This window comes from Ursus americanus, chromosome 32 (assembly GCF_024610735.1).
Source record: "Ursus americanus isolate L20-20 chromosome 32, mUrsAme1.1.p, whole genome shotgun sequence".
Lineage (NCBI taxonomy): Eukaryota > Metazoa > Chordata > Mammalia > Carnivora > Ursidae > Ursus > Ursus americanus.
The window spans coordinates 6,136,555-6,162,776 of record NC_142158.1 but is presented as its reverse complement, the minus strand read 5'-3'; the positions used below and the strand labels follow the sequence as shown (position 1 = coordinate 6,162,776).

At 43.1% G+C, this 26,222-nt stretch overlaps 1 protein-coding gene and 1 long non-coding RNA gene across 3 annotated transcripts in view; one reads left to right on the top strand and one right to left on the bottom strand.

The window, feature by feature from the left end:
* LOC148107304 (uncharacterized) overlaps positions 1-26,222 on the top strand; it is a 75,710-nt gene that overhangs the window by 42,652 nt on the left and 6,836 nt on the right. For both annotated transcript variants that reach the window (XR_015722631.1, XR_015722630.1), the window contains exon 2: positions 13,084-13,138. This is a non-coding gene — a long non-coding RNA (uncharacterized LOC148107304). The remainder of the gene's footprint in view (positions 1-13,083; positions 13,139-26,222) is intronic.
* FOXQ1 (forkhead box Q1) lies at positions 2,066-4,994 on the bottom strand. The gene has a single exon (XM_045811649.2). The coding sequence runs from the start codon at positions 4,155-4,157 to the stop codon at positions 2,934-2,936; it is 1,224 nt and encodes a 407-aa protein (XP_045667605.1). The 5' UTR covers positions 4,158-4,994; the 3' UTR covers positions 2,066-2,933.

The window sequence follows — 26,222 nt, the reverse complement described above, 5'->3', positions numbered from 1 at the left end:
GGTTTTCTGGGCGGAAGCCACAAGGGACAGCCTTGGCGGGGTGACACCGCCTAGGCTGCAGCCCAGACCGGGGTCCTGAGAGCAAGACCGAGCCTGGTCGCTGAGGGCCCGAGTCTCTTCCGCGAGGTGCGGTTCCCGTGAAATTGGAGTGCCGCCTGAACTAAAAGCGTCCTTGCAACTTTCCACTTTCATTTCGAAAACCGGAGCTTGTGCTGTTCCCTTTCCTCGGGGCCTCCGCCGGCCCTGCAGGGAGAGGCTGGGGAGTGCGAAGGTGAGGCAGAGAGGCAGCGACTAAGCCACAGGTCCCTCCATCCCTCCACTCTCCATATCCTGCTTACCCCCCCCCCCCCCAAAGTCTCGGTCGTGGGAGTAGGAGTTTGGAGCTGGACATGGAAAGTCGTACAGGGACGCCAAGTTCAAGGGCATCTGACCATTCTCTAGAAAACCTTACAATACCTGGGGAGACAGCGAAGGGGACCAGAAGCCAGGGAGGGGACCCCAGTCAGCGCGACTCCGGAGTGTTCATTAGGAAGGAAAGATTTTTTTCAACAGAGGGGAGAATAGCTGTGATTTTTTTTTTAAAGTCACCTTTCCCTTTGCCCCTTTTACATTGCCCTGTGTTCTTTAACATACATAAATAAACTGCGATTTAAAATCTCCATTTGCAGACCTGACTTCACGTACCAATGTAGAAATGAAAATCGTGGCTTTACAAAACTGCTTTAAAAGTAGGCAGCACCTTGCCTCTGGAGGCAAGGCACACAGAGAGAAATGGTCTGCTGGAGTTCAGAAGCACAAGCGTCTGACTCCTTGCTCACCTTTAATCTGAGTGTGTTTTCAAGAGAAAAAGCAAAGGATTGAGTATACGAGTCCTGATATTTTCAACCCAATGAACTCGTTGCCCCCATCCTTTGCCCCTACTCCATTTCAGTTTTATTTTTTAGTCTAATTATTGGCCTCTGGGTGCAAATCTTGACTTCAATGTCTACCTTTTGTCATAATTCAACCCTATTATTATCACTCTTCACGACTACTAAGTAGATATAACCAAAATCTGTCAAGACTTGTTACTTATTACTAGACTTGCAAATGGGCTTCCCCCCATCCCCCACCCATTTCTGCCCAAAGAGAGCATCCTGAAACAAATTCCACTTTCTTTACCCCACCTCACAATATGTAAACCCTAAATCATCCTCTTGTTTTAAATTAGATGAGATCTATGGAAGAACTGCAGGAAGAACAATGGGGCCTAAATTTCTAGTTTCTGAATTTCTTGTTCTTTGTGTTGACTAATTAGAATATTGCAATCCATAAATTGTTAGAGCCCCACTGCCTTTGAATTTACTGAACAACAGGTGTTCACACTGTTTTCTGGTACTTCCTCTGATCAAGTATGAGAAATTGTCTTCGCCCCATCTGAGGTGGTGTTTTCTCTTCAGATCACAACTGAAATAGGCCTGGCAGCCCCACCTCTACAAATGATATCCTCGTATGAAAGGAGAGAGTGAAAAAAAATACCACTGATTGGTTCATAAACAAATTAACTTTTGCATTCCTAAAAAGGTAGATCGTTTCATTTTGACAAAAACCATTGACTTTCAAGTTGCTTTTAAAACTGCCCTGAAGAAATCTTTGGTGTATTAAGATAGTCTTATGCCAAGATTGTTTCCAGCTTTTTGAGCTCCAAGTCAGAACCAATTTCTTAAAAATGTCTGCTTGATTATAAGCTTGCTAATAGCTCAATTTGTCTGCTAAAGGATTCTTGTAGGAGAGGGGCACACACCTTATCATTTGTTCTGGTAACTCTTAGGTGAGTTCTCATAGAGGTCATTGGTTCGAAGTTTAAGAAATCATGTTGATAGAAGTCCCATCCTGGAGATTTGTAGGGCAATTGGTTAGGTAAGGAAACCTGCACTCGGCCTCTGCCTTTATTGAATTATTCAAGAAATTATTTGACCCCCATAGGAAGTTTTTTGAGAGTTAAGCCTGAACCCATTTTCTTGGCAGGGGCAGGGTAGGGGGAATGTAAAAAACTCTCCATCTCCGACCCACTACCACAAAGTGCTAAAGTCAGTTGTGAATTTTATTAAAAATAAGCACTATCCCTGGGTTTCATAAAATTTATACATGAGTATGTACAGACACAAATAAAATAATATTAAAAATAAAAATCACACTTGCTTTCACGTGGCAGTGGTCCTGGCACCCCACATACATAATGCTAACTTTTCCTTTAAAGAAATTGCTGGGCCCAAGGAGACCACAGTTAGAGATCACCAAACCACTAATAAGGCTGTAGCCCGTTGCCTGCAACATTTTCAATTCAGGTCTCAAAAATATATAAATAATTTAATTACAAAACCCCACTTTTTTTTTTTTTTTTAATCTTTTGGCACAGTGAAGCATTGGTCACTAGCAGAGAAATGACTGAAGATTCTCTGACACCTTTCTCACACTCAGTTATGCCTGTAAATGCCACATACTTACACGGAGTGGGGGCCATTAAGCCCCAAACAGTAGTCATATCATTTATCAGACGGAATGGTTCCCTGATGTGTGTGTGTGTGTGTGTGTGTGTGTGTGTGTGTGTGTGTTTAAAGGGATAAACCAATGGAAGGTGAGACAAAAATAGGAGTAAGGGGAAGTAAGAAGATAGGAAAAGTCTTTGTGAAGGAAGGGGAGGACAGGCTTGGTCAAGAACCTAAAACAATTATGGAGAATTGGTTTGGTCTTCTGTAAAGTCACAAAAGAAGAAGGAAAATATTCTGAACTAAATTAAAACACTTTTGTCAAAAATGCTTTAGTTTTAAGGCACGTTTGATGGAGATTTTTCTTTTACCGTCTTTTTTTGTCTGGCTAGAAAATGCAAAGCCCCGGCCTGCGTTTCCTGCCTCCCCGACGGCGCCCACCCTTGCTGGGCTCCGCGGCGCCGCTCAGGCCAGGAGCGTCTCCACTGGGTAAGGCAGGTGCGGGCCGGGGCCACAGGACGAAGCCGCCTGCAGGGCCGCGGGCAGCCGCAGGGGGCAGTACAGGTGCGCGCCGCCGCCGGCCGCCGGGCCTCGAAACGGCTTGGCTGGCCCCGAGGCCGAGAGGGGCGCGAGCAGAAGGTGAGGTGTGGCGGGTGGCACCGAGGGCTGCGCGTCGGCTCCGCGCGCGCCCAGCAGCGCCGGCTCGGTCGCACCGTACGCGCACAGCGGCAGCAGAGCCCCTCCGGAGGCGCTGGGCAGGAGCGCGGGATATGTGGGCAGCGGCGGACAGGGCGAGGCGCCCCATGGCAGCCGCGCCCCGGGGGCCGCTTCCCCGTCGCGGCGGCTGCGGAAGGGTTTGCTGAGGATGCTGTCTATGGCGAAGGAGCTGGAGAACTTGCCCGCGGGGCTGGAGCGCCCCTCCTGGCGGGCGGGCGAGCGCGCGCCGGGAGAAGCCGAGGCGGCGGGCGCGGGCGGCGGGGGCGCGGCGGTGGGGTGGGCCGCGGCCTCCTCGGGCCGAAGCCCCGGAGCGGGGGCTGCCGCCCGGTGGCTGAGGCGCTTGCGGCGGCGGCGGAAGACCCCGTCGGCGAAGGTGTACTCGCTGTTCGGGTTGAGCATCCAGTAGTTGTCCTTGCCCCAGGGCCGCGAGGGGTCGCGCAGCACCTTGACGAAGCAGTCGTTGAGCGAGAGGTTGTGGCGCACCGAGTTGCGCCAGCCCGTGTAGCTGCCGCGGAAGAAGGGGAACTTGCCCATGAGGTACTCGTTGATCTCGGCCAGCGTCAGGCGCCCGCCCGCCGAGTCGCGGATAGCCATGGCGATGAGCGCGATGTACGAGTACGGGGGCTTGGGCCGCCGCGTGTATGGCTTGCTGCGCGCGCCCTCGCCGCCCCCCGCGCTACCCGCACCCGGCCCCGCAGCGCAGACCTCCGCGTGCCCCGCCACCGCTGCCACCGCCGGGCCCTCCTCCTCCGCGCCGGGCCGGCCGCCTGCGCTCCGCTCGCCACTGCCCGCCAGCTCCCCAGCGCCGCCGCCCGCCGCGGGGCTGTTGGCCGCACAGTCCCCGTCCGAGCCCAAGGAGTCGTCGCCAGCTGCCGACAGCGGAGATGGCGCGTTGCTGCCGCCTGCACCCTCCAGATCACTCCCCGGCTTGTCCCCGTGGGCCGCGCGGGGGCCGAACACCTCCAACTTCATGCCCGCGCACCCTGTCCCTGCCCTGCGCCGTACCCTTTCCTTCGCGCGGCCTTGGGAAGGTGGTGTCGGGGGCCGGAATGGAGATCTCGAGGCCAGGGGTCCTCGCCTTTCTTTCCTGGGAGCTCTCCCTCCTCTTGCGAGAGACAGTCACTTTCCCGTTGAAGAGTCTTCTTCCGCTGGAATTTTTTTTGGAGGGGTTGTGCTTATTGGGTGAACTAAGAGGGGCGGAGAGGGAGGAGTTGGGTGGGTACTGTCTTCAGTTCGAGGATGAGAGACTTCGGGGCGAATGCGTACAGGGGTGCGGTTCCACCCTCTGATGCCCAAGTGTGCCGGGCTTGGGACTTCTTGCTGGAAGGAAGAAGCGTGAGCATCTGCTATCCATTCAAGATACCAGGAGGTGTTCTTCACTGGAGGTCCCAGGTCCCGGGCAGGAATCTTCGGGGCACGGAGATGGTGCCAGCCTGTGTTCGTGTCACCCTTGGGGGAAGCTATGGAACCTTCAGCCTTGAGCGCCTGCGGAGCCGAGTCCCTGAGGCCGTAGCGCCGGTAGCCGCCTTTCCGCCCCCGGTTTCCGAAGCTGCATCTCCGCGCTGGCCGGCCGCTGTTACGTCTCGCTTCCACCTTCGCCCCGGCCCAATATAACCCTGCGGCGGCTCCGAGGGGGCGGGGCCTGGGCGCCGACGGCCGAGGGTGGGGGAACGAGGTGGCCTAGGTGACCGAGGCTCCCCGGAGGGCCCACACCCGGCCGAGGCCATGCGGCAGCACGGTAGCAAAGTCACGGCGCAGGTTGTTTGTTTTGGGTCGGCCCGGCCCCGCCCTCCGTCTCCTGCCAATGGGAAGCCTGCGCGCGGCTGGGGGTGTGCGCGTGTCTCTGAGTGTGCCTGCGTGCCCGCCCCGCCCGCCCGCTCCTCCCTCAGGTGTGAGCGCCCGACCGCCTGGGAGGGTCCTTGCGTCTCCCACTTCTAGAAGACGATTTGGGCAGTGGAGGTGGGGCGATCCCCAGGGGGCACGTGGAAGGGCTGGGTCCTGGGCAGCAGGAACTTTGCTCAGGCCTGCGATTCTCTCAAACTGCACGCGGTGTAGTGAAAACCGTGCTTCTTCGGAAAGCAAACCCTTGTCGTCACTGACGAAGTGCTGAACAGCAAAGAACGCGCAGGACGCGTTGCAGGGACCGCTTCTGGGAGCCACATGCTGTGCACCTTTCTATGATTTTCTTTTGCGGACTTTTCTTTTCTTTCTTTCTTTCTTTCTTTCTTTCTTTCTTTCTTTCTTCTTCCCTTCCTCCCTCCCTCCCTCCTCTCCTCCCCTTCTTTCTTTCTCAGTACTGGACTTGAAATTGTGAACTTTTTTTTTAATGACCTTGACTCTTGCTTAAATGGCCTCTGACTTTCACTTTTCTTTTGTTTTCCTTTACCTTTTCTATACCTGGCTGGTGGCTCTTGGGTAAGGGCAGCAGCGTTCCCCTCTTTCCCTGGAGCGACTGTGTGTGGCGCAGGGTGCCAGGCTCTCTGCCTGCGTTTGTACCCCTGCGGAATCCTCCAGACGCGGGCGAAGCGGGGGATGTGCTATTCCCGGCTCCGACTATCAACAGGAACGAAAGGGAGGGTGTGTTCCCAGGGGCGGGAGCCGAGAGCATGATGTGTTTACGACCATTTCTTCCCAATTTTTCCCCGTGAGGGCTTTTGCTGTGGTATCGGACCGTCGGGAAAGGGGGACCCTTTCTCTGCCGCACGATGGTTGGGCCTACATGGTGTCCATACCCCAGGGACGGGCGCGCTGGACCCCTCCGGAAGGTGCACTTCTAACCCGCTGCCCTTCCACGTTCAGGTTTCCTCCTTTTTCCTGCCTTTGTTGAAAATAGCGACGGAGCTGCAAGTACGTGGAAGCTTACCTTTGATGTTTATTTTATTACTTTCCACCATTTGTGTAGAAAACGTACACAATCCTCTCTTATCTTTATTTAGGCAGTTTTGACGGCATTTAGAATGGGGCGGGCAAAATGACAGATCCATCGGCGGTTCTGTTATTTTCGTATTTGGAGAAATGATCATTTGGAGATTAGACTGACGTTTCTTGCGTGTTTGAGTTGGGAGTGGGGTGGGGAGTGGATTCTTTTCCAGAGATGAGCCTCCCTCTAGGGGATCTGCTCGCTCTAGCCCTGGGACTTTACGGTCCCTTGAACCTGGAGAGGGGAAGTGGGCTGGGGCAAGATAGCAGCCAGGTAAAGAGCCAGCGATTTGGCTAGCCATAAAAGACACGCAGGATGAATGTCATCCTGGTTTGAACTCTAGACATGGGCAGGGCAAGAGGAGGAAGACCTGTTTTTTGAGTGAGATAAGCCCAGGCGAGTTGAGGTGGGAGCCCAGTTTGGCTGCAGAGTCTAAGGGAGGCAGCTAAGACACTGCAGCACCAAGGTGCCCAGCCATCACCCATTTCCATCTTAGAGATAGCACAGGTGTGCTGTCCCACAGGACTGAAGTCACACAGCTACACCAAACCGGTGACCCTGATGTAGCCCAGCCACCTCCAGATTTGCAGCAACACTCATCTCAAGGGCCCTCCGGACTGCCATGGCTTCCTCCACCCTGGTCCTGCAAGCATCCTCCTATCTCCCCTCCTCCTCCCTCACCAGATCCTCCAGCCAGGTGCTGGGGGGGAGGGGGTTCTCCTGTTAGTCTGGAAAGTTCCAGACTGTTGATAGGGATATTGTTCAGAGAGCAGAGAAGAAAATTGGACAACGTACTGGGCCCTGCTGCCACTTACACATGACCAGGTAAGGGGCTGCGGTTTGGATCTTTGCCTGTAAAAAGAGGCTGATCCCAATGGACTCCTAAATTTTCTCTCAGCTCTTGCACACATAGTTTTTTGGCACTTGTTTTTTCTTGGGTTGAATGTACAGGAGGTACATTTCGGTCTCTAGGAAGTTCACAGGGCAAGGGAGTGTGAACATCCAGCCGCCAGGACTATAGTGGCTGTGGCACTCTTTGCCTTAGCCTGCTAGCTCCAGGATGTGCATATTGGGCCTGGTGAGAAGAGGGAGGGGGTTGTGGATCTCCTGGGCAGGCAACCTGGGGATGGGGCTTTGATCAAAGGAGTGTTGGCTGCCCCCAAGGAAGGCAGACTGCCCCCATCACTGGCTGTTTTTCTCTTTCTTACCCAGCACCTTCCCTCTCGCCCAACCTCAGCAGGAGCAGACCCTCTTACCCCATCCCAGATGTGAAAAGGACCTGCCAGTCACTCCTTTGGGATAGGCCTTTCCCTTGCCTCCGTGCTGGGACGCTGGTGGGCTGCTGTCTGCTGGTTTGGAGCCTATAAAGGTTTGAAGGGAAGGGTGGAGGTGGGAGAGTTCTCAGCAGGAAAATCTTTTCTATTTTCAGAGTGACTTAGACCATTGGCAGTGGACCTTGGAAGGAAGGCCCTGGTAAGAATGGCAGGAGGTGGGCTACCTTGAGAAGATAAAAAGATCCACAGAAGCCCCACTAGGGCAGGGGTTTTGTCTTTGTCCGTCACTGCTGTATACCCAGTCCTCGCCTCCAGAATGTCAGATTGTGCCATTTGCTGAGGACATGGTGCATTTGTCTTTAAGATCAGAAATAAAACTGCTCTTTCCCTCTGTGGTTGATTTGGGTATATTATCTTTAACTGCTATTTGCAGCCAAGGAAGTCATTCACCTTGTCCAGATTGAGAATGGACGGCGAAAGGATCCATTCTGTGCATCTCTATCCACAATATCCTCAAGCCCAGGCACTGTAAAAAAAAATTCACATTTTGTTAGTTCATAGTTGTGCAGAAAAGGTTGGAAATTTCTGTTCCCTAATTCTTCATCCTTTGGGGGTCTGCTATTGATGGGTCAATAATCAATGCCTGCAGGTGGACCCTGACCAATACTTGCAATTACAGGAGACCCATTAGCTGGTTTTGTTCCCCTTGCCTTTTAATTTCCATAGAGAGAAGTGAATAAGCTATGGCCAAAGATGAGTTCACATTTCTGTGATCCTGTGGCCTCCTTATAGTGGGTTTAGGCAAAGGAAGATAATGCATCTATCTGCAGACACCAAGAATTAAGTTAACCGTGGAAACAATCTGCACATTTAATAATTTTATAGTGCTTCATAACCCAGTTCCTAAATTCTGATATGGGAGGGAAATCATTTAATTCCTAAAATGCCTAAGGTAATTTGGGAGACTGGAAATTGACTCTGAGTGGAAATAGTGATGACTTGGCCCCTGAATTAAAAGAGCATACAGACTTCGCACAGTGGGAACATGGAATCACCTTGATAACATTCCCTGTGGGTAACCTGGAAACAGCTTTGAGTTTCTTGTGTTGTTAACCTCTGCTAGTAGCTGATGTTGGCCTCTGGGTATGAAGAGAAGGTGAACTTAAAAGCACTTTCCTGTGGGAGCCTGGGCCTGTGGATGAGTCTACATTATAATGCCCTTAAGAACCTAAGATCTGCAGGCACAGAGGACAGGCTAATGTTCAGAGTCCCAGGGCAGAATGCATGGCACTGGACCTATGTAAATTCTCTCTTTAGGCATAGAAAGGGTCCGGACTTGTGGTATTAGAAGTCAGGTGGCAGTGAAAGTTCCCTCTGTCTTCCTTTCTGTTAGTGAAAACATAGGGAACAATACTTTGTGCCCTGTTATAACCCATACCTCCTCTGATTCTTTTGTAGATTCTGAATACTTGGGAAGAATCCTGCAGAGATTCAGGGTGGGCATGAAAGAATGGATAAAACCTAGGTCATTTTACATATCTTTGTAGTAGACACAGGCTCCTGTGTCTGTTTGACACCCGTATTCTGGCACTCTACTTTTGGGATTCTGGCCCAGCCCACAGACATGGTTTAATCAAAGAAGCCCAGTATTTCGCTAGGCATTACTGAACAGGTGCAAACCCAAGGGCTATCCTTGAAGTTTTTTCTGAGAGTCCAAGGGTCACAACCCACAAGAAATCCCTTGGGCTTCCGTTGAACCGGGGTGTTATTGGGCTACTTGAGTGTAACTTCCAGGTAGTGGGTCCTGGCGAGGGGGAATGGCAGGCAGGTCTAGTGATGGTGGAGAAGAGAGAAAATAGCTAAAGGCAAATTGAGGGAAGTAAAGGACAAGGAGAGAAGATGTGAAGGTATAAAGGAGATCAGCCCCAGTATGCTAGGGAGTAGAGATCACTGAAAAAGCTGTCTGATTCTTCAATTCAGAGACAAAATCCTGTGCAATGTATGAAATATTATCAGAGATTGAAAGAAAGGCCCTGGGATGATTTGTAACAATAAGATGACAGCTTTGATACTGTGGTCATGGAATCCATCCCTTCAGAGCTGACCAAGTCTGAGGAACCCTTCTTGTTTAGTTCTAGTCCAGTTTCCCTATTACCTGAAGTTCTTTAAATTTTAAGTTTTTAAAAACTGAGAAAAAAAATTGAATTTCCTTTTACAATGAATTATCCAGTCCTTTCTTTTTAAATTTGAGGCTGCCATTTTCCATAACAAATTAAAAATTAGACTCTCTCCCACTGTTTGTCGAGAGAAGACTGTCTGTCTTTCCAAAGGGAAATCTGAATGGGGTACCTCTGACTCTTACACCCCCGGGTACTGCCCCATTGTCACACTGTCATACAAATCCTGGTGAGAGAGGGACAGGTGGCAAATGAGGTCTAGTTGGTATCCTTGGATCTACAAATGAGGATGTATAAGCAAACAAAACAAAACGGGTCTTTGCAGGGATCCCACTCAGTCCTCCCATCAGGCTAGGGAGGGGTCTTATGTCATTCTTGCCTTGGCCAGCAGTCCCCAGCTTCTGGACCCACAGTCTAGGTTTGTGCATGTGGGGTAGAGGTGGAGTGAACTCCTCCATTTAACTCTACAGAAGGTGTTGTTACTCTTTGGATAGGTGTGGAATTTGGAGATAGATAATCTTGGGTTTGTATCCTTGTTCTACCAAGCAACTTACTGGTCCTCACTTTTCTTTTTTTAATCTAGAAAAATAACTCTTGTCCAAATTTTAACAACTTAACTCCGTAGAATGTACATTCTGTCTTTCTCATTCTCCTCATCCTTGGGAGATCATCTTGCAAAGATAGACTGTCTACGTAAGCCCAGTCAGGCAAATTCTTTGGCAGTTATCTACTAAGCAGAGTTTCCAGGTGGAAACTGGAAAAGTGAAAAACAGTCTGTGGGTGGATAGGAAACTTCCTAGGCCTAGCATGCAGCTAATGCCTTAGTCAGTGCTCAGAAAGAAAGAGAAAAGTCAAGTCCCTTGTTTTTCTTCCAGAAAATTGAGGACAATTGTGTTATTCAGAGAGGGTAAAACCCATCTTAGCAAATCATATGGGAAAGACTGTGATTGAGCTGTGAAGAGAATATCTGTCTGTCTAAGGGTCTATTTTTTATTATCTGTCAACTTTTTATCATGGAAGATTTCAAGCATATACAAAAGTAAAGACAAAAGTATAATGAAATCTCATGTAACCATTATCCCAATCAATAGTTACTAATTTATAGCCTCTCTTATTTCATTTGTATCTTCACTGTCCCTACTTCCCACCCTTCCCTAGGTTTTTCTGGGAAAAATCCAAGACATCATATTTACCTTAATATTTCTAAAAGATTTGGACTTCTTTTTTTTAAAAAAATAATGTAACCACAGTATCATTATCAAACCTCATAATATTGCCAGTATTTTAATATTATCAAATATCTAGTCAGTATTTAAATTTCCCTAGTAGTCTCAGAAAAGATATTTACAAATAATATATCCAATAAGGGGTTAATATGCAAAATATATAAAGAACTTATACAATTCAACATCAAAAAACCCTAAATAATCTGATTTTAAAAATGTACAGAGGATCTGAATAGACCTTTTTTAAAAGAAGACATAAAAATGGACAATGGACACGTGAAAATGTGCTCAATATCACTAATCATCAGGCAAATGCAAATCAAAACCACAACGAGATAGCACCTTACACCTGTCAAAATGGCTAGAATAAAAAAAACAAGAAACAACAAGTGATGGCAAGGATATGGAGAAAAAGGAACCCTTTTCACTGTTGTGGGAATTCAAATTGGTGCAGCCACTGTGGAAGCCAGTATGGATGTTCCTCAAAAAATTAAAAATAAAATTACCCTGTGATTCAGTAATTCCACTATCAGATGGCTCCCCAATGGAAATGAAAACATCAATTTGAAAAGATGGGTGTGCCCCATGTTTGTTGCAGAATTATCTATGATAGCTAAGATATGGAAGCAACTCAATGTCCATCCATAGATGAATGAATGAAGAAGAATGAATGGAATATTACTCGGCCATAAAAATGGTTGAGATCTTGCCATTTGCAACAACATGGATAGACCTGGATGGTGTGATGCTAAGTGAACGAAGTCAGGGAAAGACAAATACCATATGATTTCACTCAAACGTGGAATTTAAGAAACAAAACAAATGAATAAACAAAGAGAAAAAGAACAAAAAAGCAGACTCAAATACAGGAACAAACTGTTGGTTACCAGAGGGGAGTTGGGTGGGTGGCTGGGTGAACTTGGTGAAGGGGATTAAGAGTGCACTTATCACGATCAGCACTGAGTAATGTATGGAATTGTTGAATCAGTATACCCTACACCTGAAACTAATATAACACTGTTTATTACTTACACCTCAATAAAAATATTTTAAAATTTCCCCAATAGTGTCATTTTTAATAAACAGTTTGATTGATCCAGAATCCAAAGATCCTCCCATTCTGTTTAGTTGATAAGTCTTCTAATTCTCTTGAATTTATAGATCTTCCTTCTCTGTGTTTAATTTATCGTTGAAGTTGAATTGTTAGACAAGTCAGGTTGTTTGTCCTGTAGATGTTTCCTACAGTTTGGACTTTTTGATTATGTAGTGTTGGTTAACATGTTCTTCTGTCCCCTATATTTTTGGTGAATTGACAGATCGAGAGGCTTGAGCATATTTAGCTTTTATTTTTATTTTTCAAGAGTACTGATGATGCGGATTTTTCTATGGAGGCTCATGATGACTGGTTGTTGCTCGCTTTGCAAATTAAGATATCTGTGATTTTGAGTCTACGCTTGATTCATCTATTATAAAACTCCCCATCAGCTTATTGCCTCATGGTCTTTGAAGCTATTAATGACAATTGTTTATTGCCATCAGAGATTGCAAGATAGTGGCATTATCATATAAAGAAAGAATTCTTTATAAGTTGGAATACTTATGTAAAGAAAAACTTTTCCTCATCAACTATTTGTTACTTGGGAATACGGTTTGTGCAGAAGTAGGCTAAATGCTTAATTCTCTTTATTTACCTGTTTTCAAATAATTTGATGGTTCTCCTAGAACCCTGCAAAGGATACACACACACACACACACACACACACACACACACACACCTATATAAGCATATAATTAACAGCTTTTTAAACATGTATGATGTGTTTAAATCCATTCATAGCCTTCTAGATTTCTAATATGACAAGATATTACTCACTTTACATATCCTGAATTATACGTGGAATTACCTATTTATCCAAGTAGTCCAGGTTCTTTGTTGATAGAAATAGTATTGAGACCAAAATCTAAGTTCTAGAAGTGTTTGTTGCTTCTGGGTAGGTCATTGCTTCTAGGATTTTACAGGGGACATTGCTAAGAAGAAAAAAATTTTCTTAAAAGAAATCGCATGATATTTCCAATTCCCCATAGGATTATAAGGGTTTGCAAAAGTTTTTCATTTGATACCTGTATCTCTTTTCATTTATGCTGAATATCACATCGACATGATTACTTATTGCTTTATCATGCCTTTATATATAGGTGTTCATCTCTGTGCTTGTATCAAAATATCAATTCCAACTTCTGCTAACAATGTGGTAACTGAAGACAGTTTGATTTTTACTTGCTTTTTTTTTTCCTTTACAGGACACAGCTCACTAGCTACACAAATTACCAAGTTTTAGAATAACTTCAGATAATTGTAAGTATATTCTTCAGCTAAAATCAAGTTGTTAGTATTATTTGGTGCATGTTGCTTTTTATTTCCTTCATTGTTTTTAGTTTGTTTCATTAAGTATATAATTTTTACCTGGTTTCAAAGTCAAAGCTATAATGGGAGATATGGTCAGGGAAATTTAGTTTTCTTTCTTTCTTTTCTTTTCTTTTTTTTTTTTTTTAAAGATTTTATTTCTTTGAGAGAGAGAGAGACGGTACAAGCAGGGGGAGCAGCAGGCAGAGGGAGAGGAGAAGCCCGACATGGGGCTCGATCCTGAGCTGAAGGCAGACATTTAACCATCTGAGCTACCCAGGCACCCCCCAGAAATTTAGTTTCCATCCCTGTTTCTTCTACCTTGCTTTCTCCTCTACTCTATAGATAACCATTTGATCAAATTCTTTAAAAAATTGCCCTTTATATTGGTTTGCCAGAACTACCATAACAGAAAGAACATCACAGACTGGGCAGCTTAAACAACAAACTTATTTCTCCCAGTTCTGGAGGCGGGAAGCCCAAGATCACCGTGTCAGCTGGGTGGGCACCTTCTTAGTATGGCTTTACTTGGTCTTGCTCTGTGCATACATGTCCCTTTAGTGTCTCTGTGTCCAAGTTTCCTCTTTTTATAAGGACACCAGTCAGATTGGATTAGGACTCTTCCTAAAGACCTCATTTTGATTTGATCACTTTTTATTTTAGAATGTTTTCGTTTCCCCTGGTTCATCTGTGCTTGAACTGCCCTCCGTTCTGTCCGAGTTAGGAGCTGGTTGCATTCCCTGAGTTTTCTGAAGAGTGTCTTTTTTTTTTTTTTTTTAAGATTTTATGTATGTATGTATGTATGTATGAGAGAGAGAAAGAGTGTGAGTAGGGGGAGCAGAGAGAAAGAGAGAGGGAGGGGTAAAGTATCTCAAGCAGACTCCACGCTGAGCAGGGAGCCCAATGTGGGGCTTGATCTCAGAACCCTGAGATCATGACCTGAGTTGAAACCAAGAGTCGGATGCTTCACTGACTAAGCCACCTGAGCACCCTGATTTAATCACCTTTTTAAAGATGTTATCTACAACTACATTCACACTTCCATTTAAAATATCTAAGGAGGGGTGGCTGAGTGGCTCAGTTGGTTAAGGTCAGGTCATGATCCTAGAGTCCCACATTGGTTGGGCTCCCTGCTCAACGGGGAGTCTGTGTCTCCCTCTGACCCTCCCCCCTCTTGTGCTCTCTCTCTCACTCTCTCTCTCTCTCAAATAAGTAAATAAAATCTTTAAAAAGTAAACTAAGCCAACACACATATATTCATATTTTCCTCCATGTAGATAGTGTTAACACATTATATAGTTAGTTCTCTCTACTTGATCTTTTTAGTAACAAAAAATTCTGGAGCTCACTCCATGCCAATATATAGAATTGTTCCTATTTGGAAGATAATATTTTAATGGTTCATTGAGCTCAAGAATTTTTTGACATTGAAGGAAATATATAGATTTTTCACTCAACTTTAAGATTTCAGAGATGGTAGGAGAGCTATTTGAGGCATAAAAATGTATGACTATGTACAGATGGAATGGCCTTGAGGTTCTTGTATGTACGACTTCAGACTCTATGTATGATCTTGGAGGAACCTTTCTTGTTACTGGTCTATTTTTCCATATAAGATAGAGGCAAGGACATATGTAAAGAGAACATGGCCCAGAGACATGGAGTACATGTGTGCAGTACAACAGTACTCTGACATTATCAGAAGACAGAGAAGCTACCAGGCCATGTGACATCAGAACACCATGAGTTTGGCCAGTGAAAATGGAAGCTATGTAATTGGTGGTATGTATTGCATCGCATGTATGGTGTCCTTATAAAATGATGTGATCAGTTGTTTATTACAACATTCTGTGGTTTTAGATGGTCTGACCATAGATGTCAGCTGCCCAGAATAGTCTCAGTTTCTGGTTGTCTTCATATCATTATTAATAAGGCCTTCCCTCTTTAAAAGTGTTCCAATTTTTGACAGTAAATTCTATGGGCACCCTAGTTTTAGAGATCCAACAAATAATAAGAAAGTAATGATCTCTGTGTTAGAAGTATAAAGCTATTACTTTTTAGGCATGGCTTGAAGTCTGAGTTCTACATTATTTCCTATTAGTTCTTGGCAGATTGTGGTGCTAAGCCAGAATCAGCCTGTTCCGAGGATTCCTTTAGCCTTCTCATAAATGATTCCATGAGCCTTGGACCTTTTCCCAACTGCATTTGGGAAGAAACTTGTCCTGATCTTTTTGAGCTCTGACTGGTATACTCAAGAAGTTGTCAGCTACTTTCTACTTAACTCAGCCTCTCAAGATGGAGACTGGCTGTGTTGCTACCTAAAGACGACTTCATACTGGTCTGTTGGTATACTCTGACCACCTGGAAAGGGTTGACCGAATATGTAAGGTTGCATCATGACATGTGTAGAGTTTAAACACTGGATATAATGTTCAGAAACCATGCTGGCAATGCACACTGAATTAATCAGCATTATTTGCTTGCAAAAATTAAAATAATCTGTCTTGCGTAATACTGATAATGAATTTCTCTAATTGTCCTTTTTGAGTTTAGTGGAATTCTTATAACTACTTTACCAAGTTCTTCCCAAGTTATAGAAAGGAGATATCTATCCATATTCCTACTGTTTTTATATACAGATGGACTTGTACCTCAAGTTCATATTCTTAACTTTCAAGGTCTTTTACATGTTAGTTGTTTTTACACACTGTCTTCACCATACACTTAAAAGTCCATGAGGCCAACTTTGTTGTCAGGCCAGACTATAATCAAGCTCTTCTCTGTTGAACTAATGGTGCCTTCTGAGGAAACTGTTATAACCAAGACACAGTTTTACCATTTTTAATTCCCTATCAGAGAGTTTGAATTATTTCTCTTTCCCTTTTCTTCTCATTGAAGCTCTATATCTGTGAATTAGAAAATTATCCAAATCACAATTAATATACACCAGCCTAGTGCTGCTGATACTATATTAATAGAGAGGAGTGTACAAGTTACGATGGGCAATTGGACTTAATGAAGAGCACTCATGTCTTTGAGACTGTTCAAAAGTACATTTCAAAGTTTCCATAAGATTCCATCCAATTCCTTAATCTTGGCTAAATTAAACTAAGTATGGATAGTGAATCAATAATAGGGAATATTATGAAAATATCATTTTACATTTTTTATACCCCATAATATCTCAGAACAGTTGCTCAGTTTATAATTTTTAAATGAGTAATTTATGACATCATTCATGTGTTTAAAGTACTTAAAAAACTTTTTATTGTGAAAGGTTCCAAATAGCTATTATTTTTATTTTTTTCAAATAGTTATTTTTTAAAAAGTAGAGAAAATAGTGTAGTGAATCCCATATATTCAATATCCAAGTTTGACAAATATCAGCTGTTGGCCAGTATTATTTTATCTGTACTCTTCACATTTCCCAGCCACTTACAGTTTTTAAAAGACAAATCTCAGACAACATATAATTTCATCTGTAAATATTTCATTATATACTTCTAAAGATAAGAACTCTTTTTAAAAAAACATAACCACAATACCATTATCATATCTTCAAAAAATTTTAAGTATTTTTTAAAAAGATTTTATGTATTTATTTATTTGAGAGAGAGAGAACGCACAAGTGGAGGGTGGGACAGAGGGAGAAGCAGACTCCCTGCTGAGGGGGGAGCCTGATATGGGGCTCAAACCTGGGGCCCTGAGATCATGACCTGAGCCGAAGGCAGATGCTTAACCAACTGAGCCACCCAGGCACCCCATCATATTTACAAAATTAACAGTAATTCTTTAATATCATTAAGCACTCAGTAGGTGCTCAAATTTTTGATTATTTAAAAAATCATATTGCTTTAAAATCAATTTCATTGAGATTTGTTCTACATGTAATAAAATTTAACTATTTTAAGGGCACAGTTAAATGAGTCTTGACGTGTGTCAACTCCTATAGCTACCACCATAGTAAAGATATAGAACATTTTCGTCACCACAAAAAGTTGCCTTTTGCCCCCTTGCAGTCAGTTCCACCTGCCTTCCCCATCCTTAGCCCCAAGCAACAGCTAATCTACTTTCTGTACATTCGTATGAATTATATGAGTATATGTCTCTCTGGGTTGGTTTTTTTTTCTGACCACTTAAAACATTTCCAGCTTATAACTGGTCTCCAGCAATTTGATTATGTTGTTGCTTGCTATGGTTTGTGTTTTTCCATCTTGTGCATCCTTGAGCATCTTAAATCTTTGAATTTGTTGTTTGCAACACAGATGAGAAATTTTCAGTAATTTCTTCAAATATATATTTATTTGCTGTTTACTTTCTATCTTCTTCTTGGACTCCAGTTACATGTATATTTGACTGGTTGATATTGTCCTACAGTTCCCTGAGTGTGTATGTTTTGTCTTTTTCCTTCTCTATCTATTATTTGAATATTTTCCTGTTGCAATGTTTTCATATTCACTGATCTTTTTTTTATTATGTTCAGTTAGCCACTGTATAAGTACATCATTAGTTTTTGATGTGGTGTTCAGTGATTCATTAGTTGTGTATAACACCCAGTGCTCATCACAACATGTGCCCTCCTTAGTACCCACTTCTTTTGCAGCATCTGATCTGCTGTTATGATTGTCCAATGGAATTTTCCCTACAGTTATTGTATTTTTCTTCTCTAGAATTGCCATTTGATCCTTTAAAAATATTTTATTATGTTCGTGCTTCCTTTAAATCTTAAGCATATTTGTAATAGCTTGTTAAAGCCCTTGACTGCTATTTTTAACATCTTTATCATTTATAGATCTATTTTTTAATGGAGTTTTCTTCTTGTTACATAATTTGCTGACTTTTTGCCTGTCTAGTAATTTTTAATTGGATGCAGGACATTGTGAGGTTTATGTTGTTGAACATTTGGATTTTGTTGTTGTAAAGAGTTTCAAAATTTGTTTTGGCAGAAAATTAGGTTTCATGGTACTGATTGATTCTTAGCAGACTTGTTTTTAAGCCTCTTTAGGGCAGTTCTAGAATAGTCTGTACTTTAGGGCTAAGTTAGCCCTCTTACTGAGGTGTGCTCCTTCTGGCAACTCTGCATATTGCCCAGAGAATTCTGTTGGCTAGTTAGAATCTGTATACCTTCCAGTCCTATGAAACCTCTAGGATCTATTAATGATTACAGTTCTTTTTCGGTTCTCTGTCCAGACTTGTGGATTTTTACCCCATGAATGCACGGATTCATATTCAGTGAAAGACTTAAGGGGCCCTCATCCAAATTTTTGGAACTCTTCTTTGCTAGTTCAATTCTCTCTGGTACTTTGTCCCAAAAATTCCGACTGACTTGGCCTCCCTGAACTCTGATCTGTTTCTCCTCAACTCAGTGAGATTGTGGAGCTCCTCTTGGCTTTTCCTGTCCCTTTGCTGTTTTTTTAAAGTTGCTTTCAGGCAAAAATCCAGGATGATTGTAAATCTCAGCTCCTTTGTTTCCTTTTCTCAGGATCACAATAATATTGCTTGATTTCCTATGTCTGAAAAAAGTTTTTATTTATTTTGTACAATTTTCTATTTGTTTTGAGGAGAAAAAATATTCTGAACCAGTATCTCCTTTATGGCCAAGAATCAGAGTTGTAATTTGTTAAAGCAGTTTAAATATTTGAATCAGGATTCAAATAAAGTTCACACATTTTTATTGGTCAGTATGTCTTTTTACCTTTATCTATGTTCATCTTTTCACCTTTAGTTAAGTCCATCTTTCAGCTTCCTCACATCTTTTTCCTTCCATTTTCTTTTGTTGATAAAAACTGCAATGTATGCCTATAGGGTTTCCCACATTCCAGATTTTACTGATTGTGTTCCCATAGTGTTTTTTAACATATTTTTCCATATGCATTTCCTGGTAATTGGTAATTGAACTTAGAAGTTCAATCAGATTCAGATTATTTTTTTCCAAGACTACTTTAAAGTTGTTGGTTTGTTTTTCCATCAAGGGGTACATGTCTCTCTTTTTGTAATGTTAGCAGCCATGGGTGTTCAATAACAAGATCAAAGCACCTCTTTAAAAATTTGCTAATTTTGCCCCAGGAAGCAAATAATCAAATAAAAAAATGGGCAGAAGGTATGACCAGACACTTTTCCAATGAAGACATACAAATGGCTAATAGACACATGAAAAAATGTTCAACATCATTAGCCATCAGGGAAATTCAAATCAAAACCACATTGAGATACCACCTTACACCAGATAGAATGGCTAAAATTAATAAGGCAGAAAACAACAAACGTTGGAGAGGATGTGGAGAAAGTTGGGAACCCTCTTACACTGTTGGTGGGAATGCAAGTTGGTACAGCCACTTTGGAAAACAGTGTGGAGGTTCCTTAAAAAATTAAAAATAGAGCTACCTTATGATCCAGCAATTGCGCTACTGGGTATTTACCCCAAAGATACAGATGTAGTGAAGAGAAGGGCCATATGTGCCCCAATATTCATAGCAACATTGCCACAATAGCCAAACAGTGGAAGGAGCCGAGATGCCCTTCAACAGATGAATGGGTAAAGAAGATGTGGTCCATATATACAATGGAATATTATTCGGCCATCAGAAAGGATGAATACCCACCATTTACATCAACATGGATGGAACTGGAGGGGATTATGCTAAGTGAAGTAAGTCAAGCAGAGAAAGACAATTATCATATGGTTTCACTCATTTATGGAACATAAGGAATAGCAGGGAGAGCGTTAGGAGAAGGAAGGGAAAAATGAAGGGGGGCGGTAAACAGAGGGGGAAATGAACCATGAGAGACTATGGACTCCGGGACACAAACTGAAGGTTTTAGAGGGGAGGGGGGTGGGGGGATGGGCTAGCCCCGTGAAGGGTATTAAGGAGGGCACTAATTGCATGGAGCACTGGGTGTTATATGCAAACAATGAATCATGGAACACTACATCAAAAACTAATGATGGACTATATGGTGACTAACATATAATAATAAAAAAAAGAATTTAAGTGAAAACAAATAGTTAAGACCAAACATCCCAATGGAGAAGCAAATTTGGTTGGTCAGGTTTACCCTATAATTAACACAGTCTCATTCCTATAAATGAAGATGAGATTTGGGGATACATATTCCTTTGCCTGTAGCTTTCAGTTCTGATGACTGAAGATAGAGTATCCTCAAGAATTTTTGTTCATGGCATTTAGGTTATGGATTTACATGTACTCCTTATATTGGTTTAGCTTTCCATAAGTGAATCTTTTAAGACAACATTCAAATCTAAGAGAAAGAAATGTGTACATTCGTATTGTAAAATATAAATTCACAAAGCTAAAAAAATTTTTTGCTAATTTGCCATAGAGACTGGTCTCTGGTTAGGTGGAATTTCTAGACTATGCAAATGGAAATATTATTTTTAGGCATGTACTTGTTTTCAAAATATGAACTACGATGACATATTTGAACTCTGGTAAAAAATGAATTTTTAAAAGTAATCTATTCTTTTATTTCTATTTCTTTACTTTTTTTAAGTCTTAATTCCAGTATAATTAACATACACTGTTATATTAGTTTCAGGTGTACAATATACTGATTCAACAATTCTAACATTACTCAGTGCTCATCATGATAAGTGTACTCTTAATCCCTTTCACCTATTTCACCCTTACCTGCCTGACCCCTTCCCTCCCCTCTGGTAACCGTCAGTTTGTTATCTACAGTTGAGAATGTGTTTCTTGGTTTGTCTCTTTTTTTCTTTGTTCATTTGTTTTGTTTCTTAAATTCCACATGTGAGGGAAATCATATGGTACTTGTCTTTCTGACTGACTTATTTCCTTAGCATGATACCCTCTAGATCCATCTATTTTGTTGCAAAAAAAAAAAAAATGTAGTGTTTTTAAACTTGCTCAAGGAAACATTGGCCCATTTTTACAAATTGAAAGGAGGCCAGCCTGAATTATATAAATTCATACATGTTACTTTCAAGGTTGTGCTCTAATAAAGCTGGATTCAATGATACTGCCATGAGGGAAGGCACCTTAAGTCTTTCAATGAGCAGCAAGAATGGCTTTTCTTATCAGTCATAAGACAAGGACGCTTCTGTAGTGCTTAAGGGCACATAAAAGATGTTTGTAGCCTAAATTTGTTTAAATATTTCCTTTCAGGCTAGTTTATGGGGCTGACTCATATTATCTGTGAACATAGGATTTTTTTCAGTTTTAAAAATTTTAATTCCAGTATAATTAACATACCACTTATATTGTTATATTAATTTATAATTATATTAATTTCAGGTGTACAATATAGTGACCCAACAATTCTATACATTATTTAGTGCTCATCAAGATAAGTGTCCTCTGAATCCCCTTCACCTATGTCACCCATCACCCCCACCTGGTAACCATGAGTTTGTGAACATAGGATTTTTAAAACAAAAGCAAGTGTCTGTCCTAGCTTTCATACTAGTAGACATGAAATTATTTTTACGAACACCTTTCTATTATACTCTTTCATTTCTTCAGCCTTTTTAATCTGATATTATCAGCCTAATTTTGTAAGAGTTGGAAATTGGGGCACAGAAGATTTAGGGATTTGGAGAACCTCATTTAGCCAGGGCTCCCTGCCTCTAATCCCTGGTTATTACACATTTGCACTCCATGCCTCGTAGAACCCAGTGGAAAGGTTCTCTTTAGTCTCCCTACTCACCACACCTGTAAAGAAGAATCAATGTTGATGGTTTCCAAGTAGCTTTTGGGATAGTTATTGCGGGTCAGGCTGCTTGTGGTGTCTTGCTTTGAATTTCATTTGTCTGCAATGTCTGGGAAACTCTGGAACATTTGTCTAGTGTGTTGGTTAATCTTTATCGGTATGCTCAATAACTCGTGTGTGTAGGTGTGCTCCCCGCAGTGGTCTGAGCCATGCAGGCAATCCGTCTGCTTGCTTATACGAATCTGCAGCTAACCCTTGTCCTTCTGGAACGCTCCCAAGATGTTTTGTATATTTGGTAAAGCACAATATTGGTTTCTCAAGCTCTATGCTGTTTATTTTTGGAGTATTGCGGTATTAGTATTTCTTCCTTTACCACACTCCAGGTACACCTTAGAAGGTAATCTCCTCCTCTCTAAGTTAAAATATTTGTTTAGCGTGGGATTTTTGGTCTCAGCTTTCTGGAAAGTATGTTTTAAAAGTTACTTCAGCCATCTCCACTCAGGTGTGGTGACAACCTCTTAGCATTGATGTGGCCTGTTGTTGGCTCATTGCCAAACAAGACTTGATCCTTTTTGCCTCTTTGTCTCACTCTCTTGAGGGAAGTAAAATTACACTTTATTTTCACCATTCTTGTAGAGCTGCAGCAACCATACACTCACTTGGGTAATAGTCCTGTTTCAAAATTTCTGACTAGCTACATAAATTATTGAGATGCTCTGGAATTTTATATATTTCAATGCTCAATCCGTATCTTCCAGATTGTTTCCTGGAATGTAGAAATGGTATCGAAACATTGTTTTGTAAGGTCTCATGTCCTGTTTGTTGATTTTAAAACTGTGATCGTTGAAATTTTTGCAGGAAATGATTTGTCTTAGCCTGGGTTTCCCTGAGACACAGCCAGGCTTGTATGCAGGTAGTTTTAAGGGGCTGTGTGGTTTATCCCAGGTCTGATGTCAGTTCAAGCAAATGGTGGGTCAATATTTCCTTTATCTTCTATTATTTTTCTACAGGTCACTTAAGGATTACTAGAATTGTATGGAGGGACTTACACAAATTTAAATGTCTTCAATTGGTTGTACACAAGTGTGTAATAGCAGTCAAGGCTGTGTCAAAGTGAAAGGCCACAGGGGCATCCCTAGGGGCTGGAAAGCCAGGCTGTCCTTCTCCAGAACCTAATATGTGTGAGGCCTCATTAACTGAGAGCTGCTCCTGTTATCTCTAAAGCCCTACTGAGGGGATGAAAGCATGAGCTGGGGCAGGCAGAATGGGGCATCAGAAAACAAAATAGTAACAGGAGCGATCAGGGAAGCTACCTTTTACTGAGCATGTTAAGCTCTCTATCTGTTTTAATATATCTAATCCTCATAATAATTCTGTGAGGTCAATATTATCATCCCTCTGTTTGCAAAGGAGAAGAAAGCTCCAAGAGCTTGTTTCAGGGGCCTCCGCTAGTGGGTGGCAAAGGGACCTTTTGGATTTAGGTCTGGCTGAGGCCAATCATGGGCTTCTATCTCCTTCTAGCAGTGTTAACTTGCCAAACTGCTTAATCTCTTAGCAGCTGTTTCCTCATGGGGGAAATAAGAATTGTGGTGAGGATTAAATTAAATATGATAATGTTCCTGAAACGATCAGCTTGGACTAACTGCTTAGTACATAATGAGGATTTCCGAGTATGAGAGGGCAACTAACGGGAGCCATATATTGTCTGGTACTGAATCCTTGGCAATTTCCTATACTTTTCCCCTGAAAAGATTGAGTGTCAGTACGCTGTGACCTACTTACACCAGAGGCCTCATGTGAGTTTAGGCCACTTCCATGATGGTTATAATTTGAACTTGGAGATTCTCCGGCTGGACCAAATGTCTGGTTCCAATATTTCACACTGGCCAAGGGATGGAACGGGTGGAGAGCCTTTTTGGACACTAACCCTTGCCAGCGGGGACTTCTCACAGTTGACTCTTCCAACACATGGCTCTTTCTCCTTCTCTTGTTGCTCTTGATTCTAATATTTCCAGATTTGAGGGCCGACAGTAGAGCTGAACTTCTTCACCAGGTAGGCTCCGAGTGTGTGAGACCTCCAGAGTGTGAGCTGCTTTTGAGACCACAGCTTCTGTGAAGTGTCTGCCTTGCTCCTGCGATGCATTTGGTCTTATGCATTTGGCCTTTGAGAAGCTTATATTCAGAATGTGTGAAGAGAGAGGGAAATCGCGATGTACCCATACCTTTTCCCACACATAGAATTGAATGTCTGGAAAACAGACTTTTAGCAGACTCTCTTTTAGCAGACTTTTAGAAGAATCTTTTAAAAGATGCCAGGGGCCTTGCCGCAAGGTTTGGCTAGGGTGGAAAGAAAGATATTCTGGCATCAGGCCTTTGAGTTCCTACTGGGTCAAAATGTTCTCTCAGTTGGCATGGGGGTCACTGCCCTTTAGGGCATTATGTTCTACTTGGGAAGAGCGAACCCAGATGAAATGATTTGAGAATGCTCAGAAAGAACCTTACCTGGAAGATAATATTGTAGAGGCCAAGTGCTGAGTATCTACCTAGAAAGGACCCACCCCAGTCAGTTCAGAATCCCCAGGCAAAGACTTCCTGTTTAGGTGGGTTTTAAAAGGGTTTGAAGATGGGGCGCCTGGGTGGCACAGCGGTTAAGCGTCTGCCTTCGGCTCAGGGCGTGATCCCGGCGTTATGGGATCGAGCCCCACATCAGGCTCCTCCGCTATGAGCCTGCTTCTTTCTCTCCCACTCCCCCTGCTTGTGTTCCCTCTCTCGCTGGCTGTCTCTCTCTCTGTCGAATAAATAAATAAAAAAATCTTAAAAAAAAAAATAAATAAAAGGGTTTGAAGAAACTTCCCTTCTACAGAAGAGAACTGTATATCAATTCTATGCCACACCCAATGCTTTGCACTGTGAAATTATAGAAATCACCCTCAAGGAGGAAACTGCAGTCCTGGGATTTTAGGGAAGGAAGGGGCAGGACAGTGCATTTCTCCACCATATGCAAATCACAAACCTGCTTGCTTTACTGTTTGTTTAGCGCTTACTGTTTGTTGGCTCAGAGTCAGGCAGCAAACATGTCATCTCATTTACTCCTTGCAGTGGCCTATGTATATATCGACTCCAGACTCGAGTGAGGGTAGGCAAGCAGCCCAAGGTCAAGAACAGAAAGGGGGAGTCATGGCCAGGCCACAGAACCCCTGCTATTTACACCCAGGTCTTCTGCCTGACACATCCCCAGCTGGGACGTGATTTAGGGTCTGTGGTGCACCAGGCACCATGCTGAGCCCTTTGGGAACATTTTTGCACTCAGTCATTTAACTGCCCTATAGCCCACTACTGTTATTGGCTAAATATCGCCTGAACAATCTATAAAAATATAAAGCTGAGAGTGAACCAGGTCCCTCCTGGGGCACAGTGGTTCTCTTAGTAAGCCCCATGGTCAGACAGGTCATCTGAATTATATTCCTGTTTGAATGCTCAGAAGGGCTTGATAAGGATGTGGCATATGGAGTCTGTGGCATCAGGCAAAGAAGCATGTGTGCACACTTGTATGTATACGTACGCATATACGTGTATGTGTGCATGGATGCAGGTGCATATGAGTATGCACGTGTGTGTGTGTGTGTGTGTGTGTGTGTATGCTCTTATGTATAGAGGAAGAAGAATTGGAGGAAAGATTAAGTGCTTAAACATGTGTGTGAAGATGTTATTGGAGCTCTGTTACCTGATTTCTGGCCATTTTTTTTGCCATTGACCAGCTATATAACTATGACCAAGTCAGTGGACATTAGTTCTGCCAAGTGTTAAATACAGGGTTTGGACTGGCTTATCCCAAAGGGTCTTCCAGCTTGAAAAGTCTGTTTCCAATATGAATGCTTCGAAGCTTTAATGATTCCTTGTTGAAAGTAGTGTAAAATGGCATGAGCTTGACTGAGCTGGTACCCTCTCTGGCAGATGAGTTGTCCTTGATATCTTATGTCCTTGAATCATGTGGGGCATGTATCTTCATTGTGCCAGCTATTCTTGTAGTTTCATTCTAATCCTTCATCTCAGCAACATTTGTTTTGGCTTCATTTCTGAGCTTCCTCCTTAGGAGTTGTATTTGGTTTTAGGCCTTATTATGTGTCCTTTAGGGGCTGGTTATATTGATCAACTTTCTTACAAGTCAACGCACCTGTGGAATGAACTATGGGGACAGGCTGAAGGACTATGGGAGTAGCACCTACTTCCTGAAGTGACCACCTTGGGGAGGAGGGCTGAGGGGCCCAGAGCCTTTGAATTCTGGTTTCCCCAGTGAGTTGGTCAACACTGACTTAGGTCTTGCCGAAATATAGCATTGTGTCTTCCT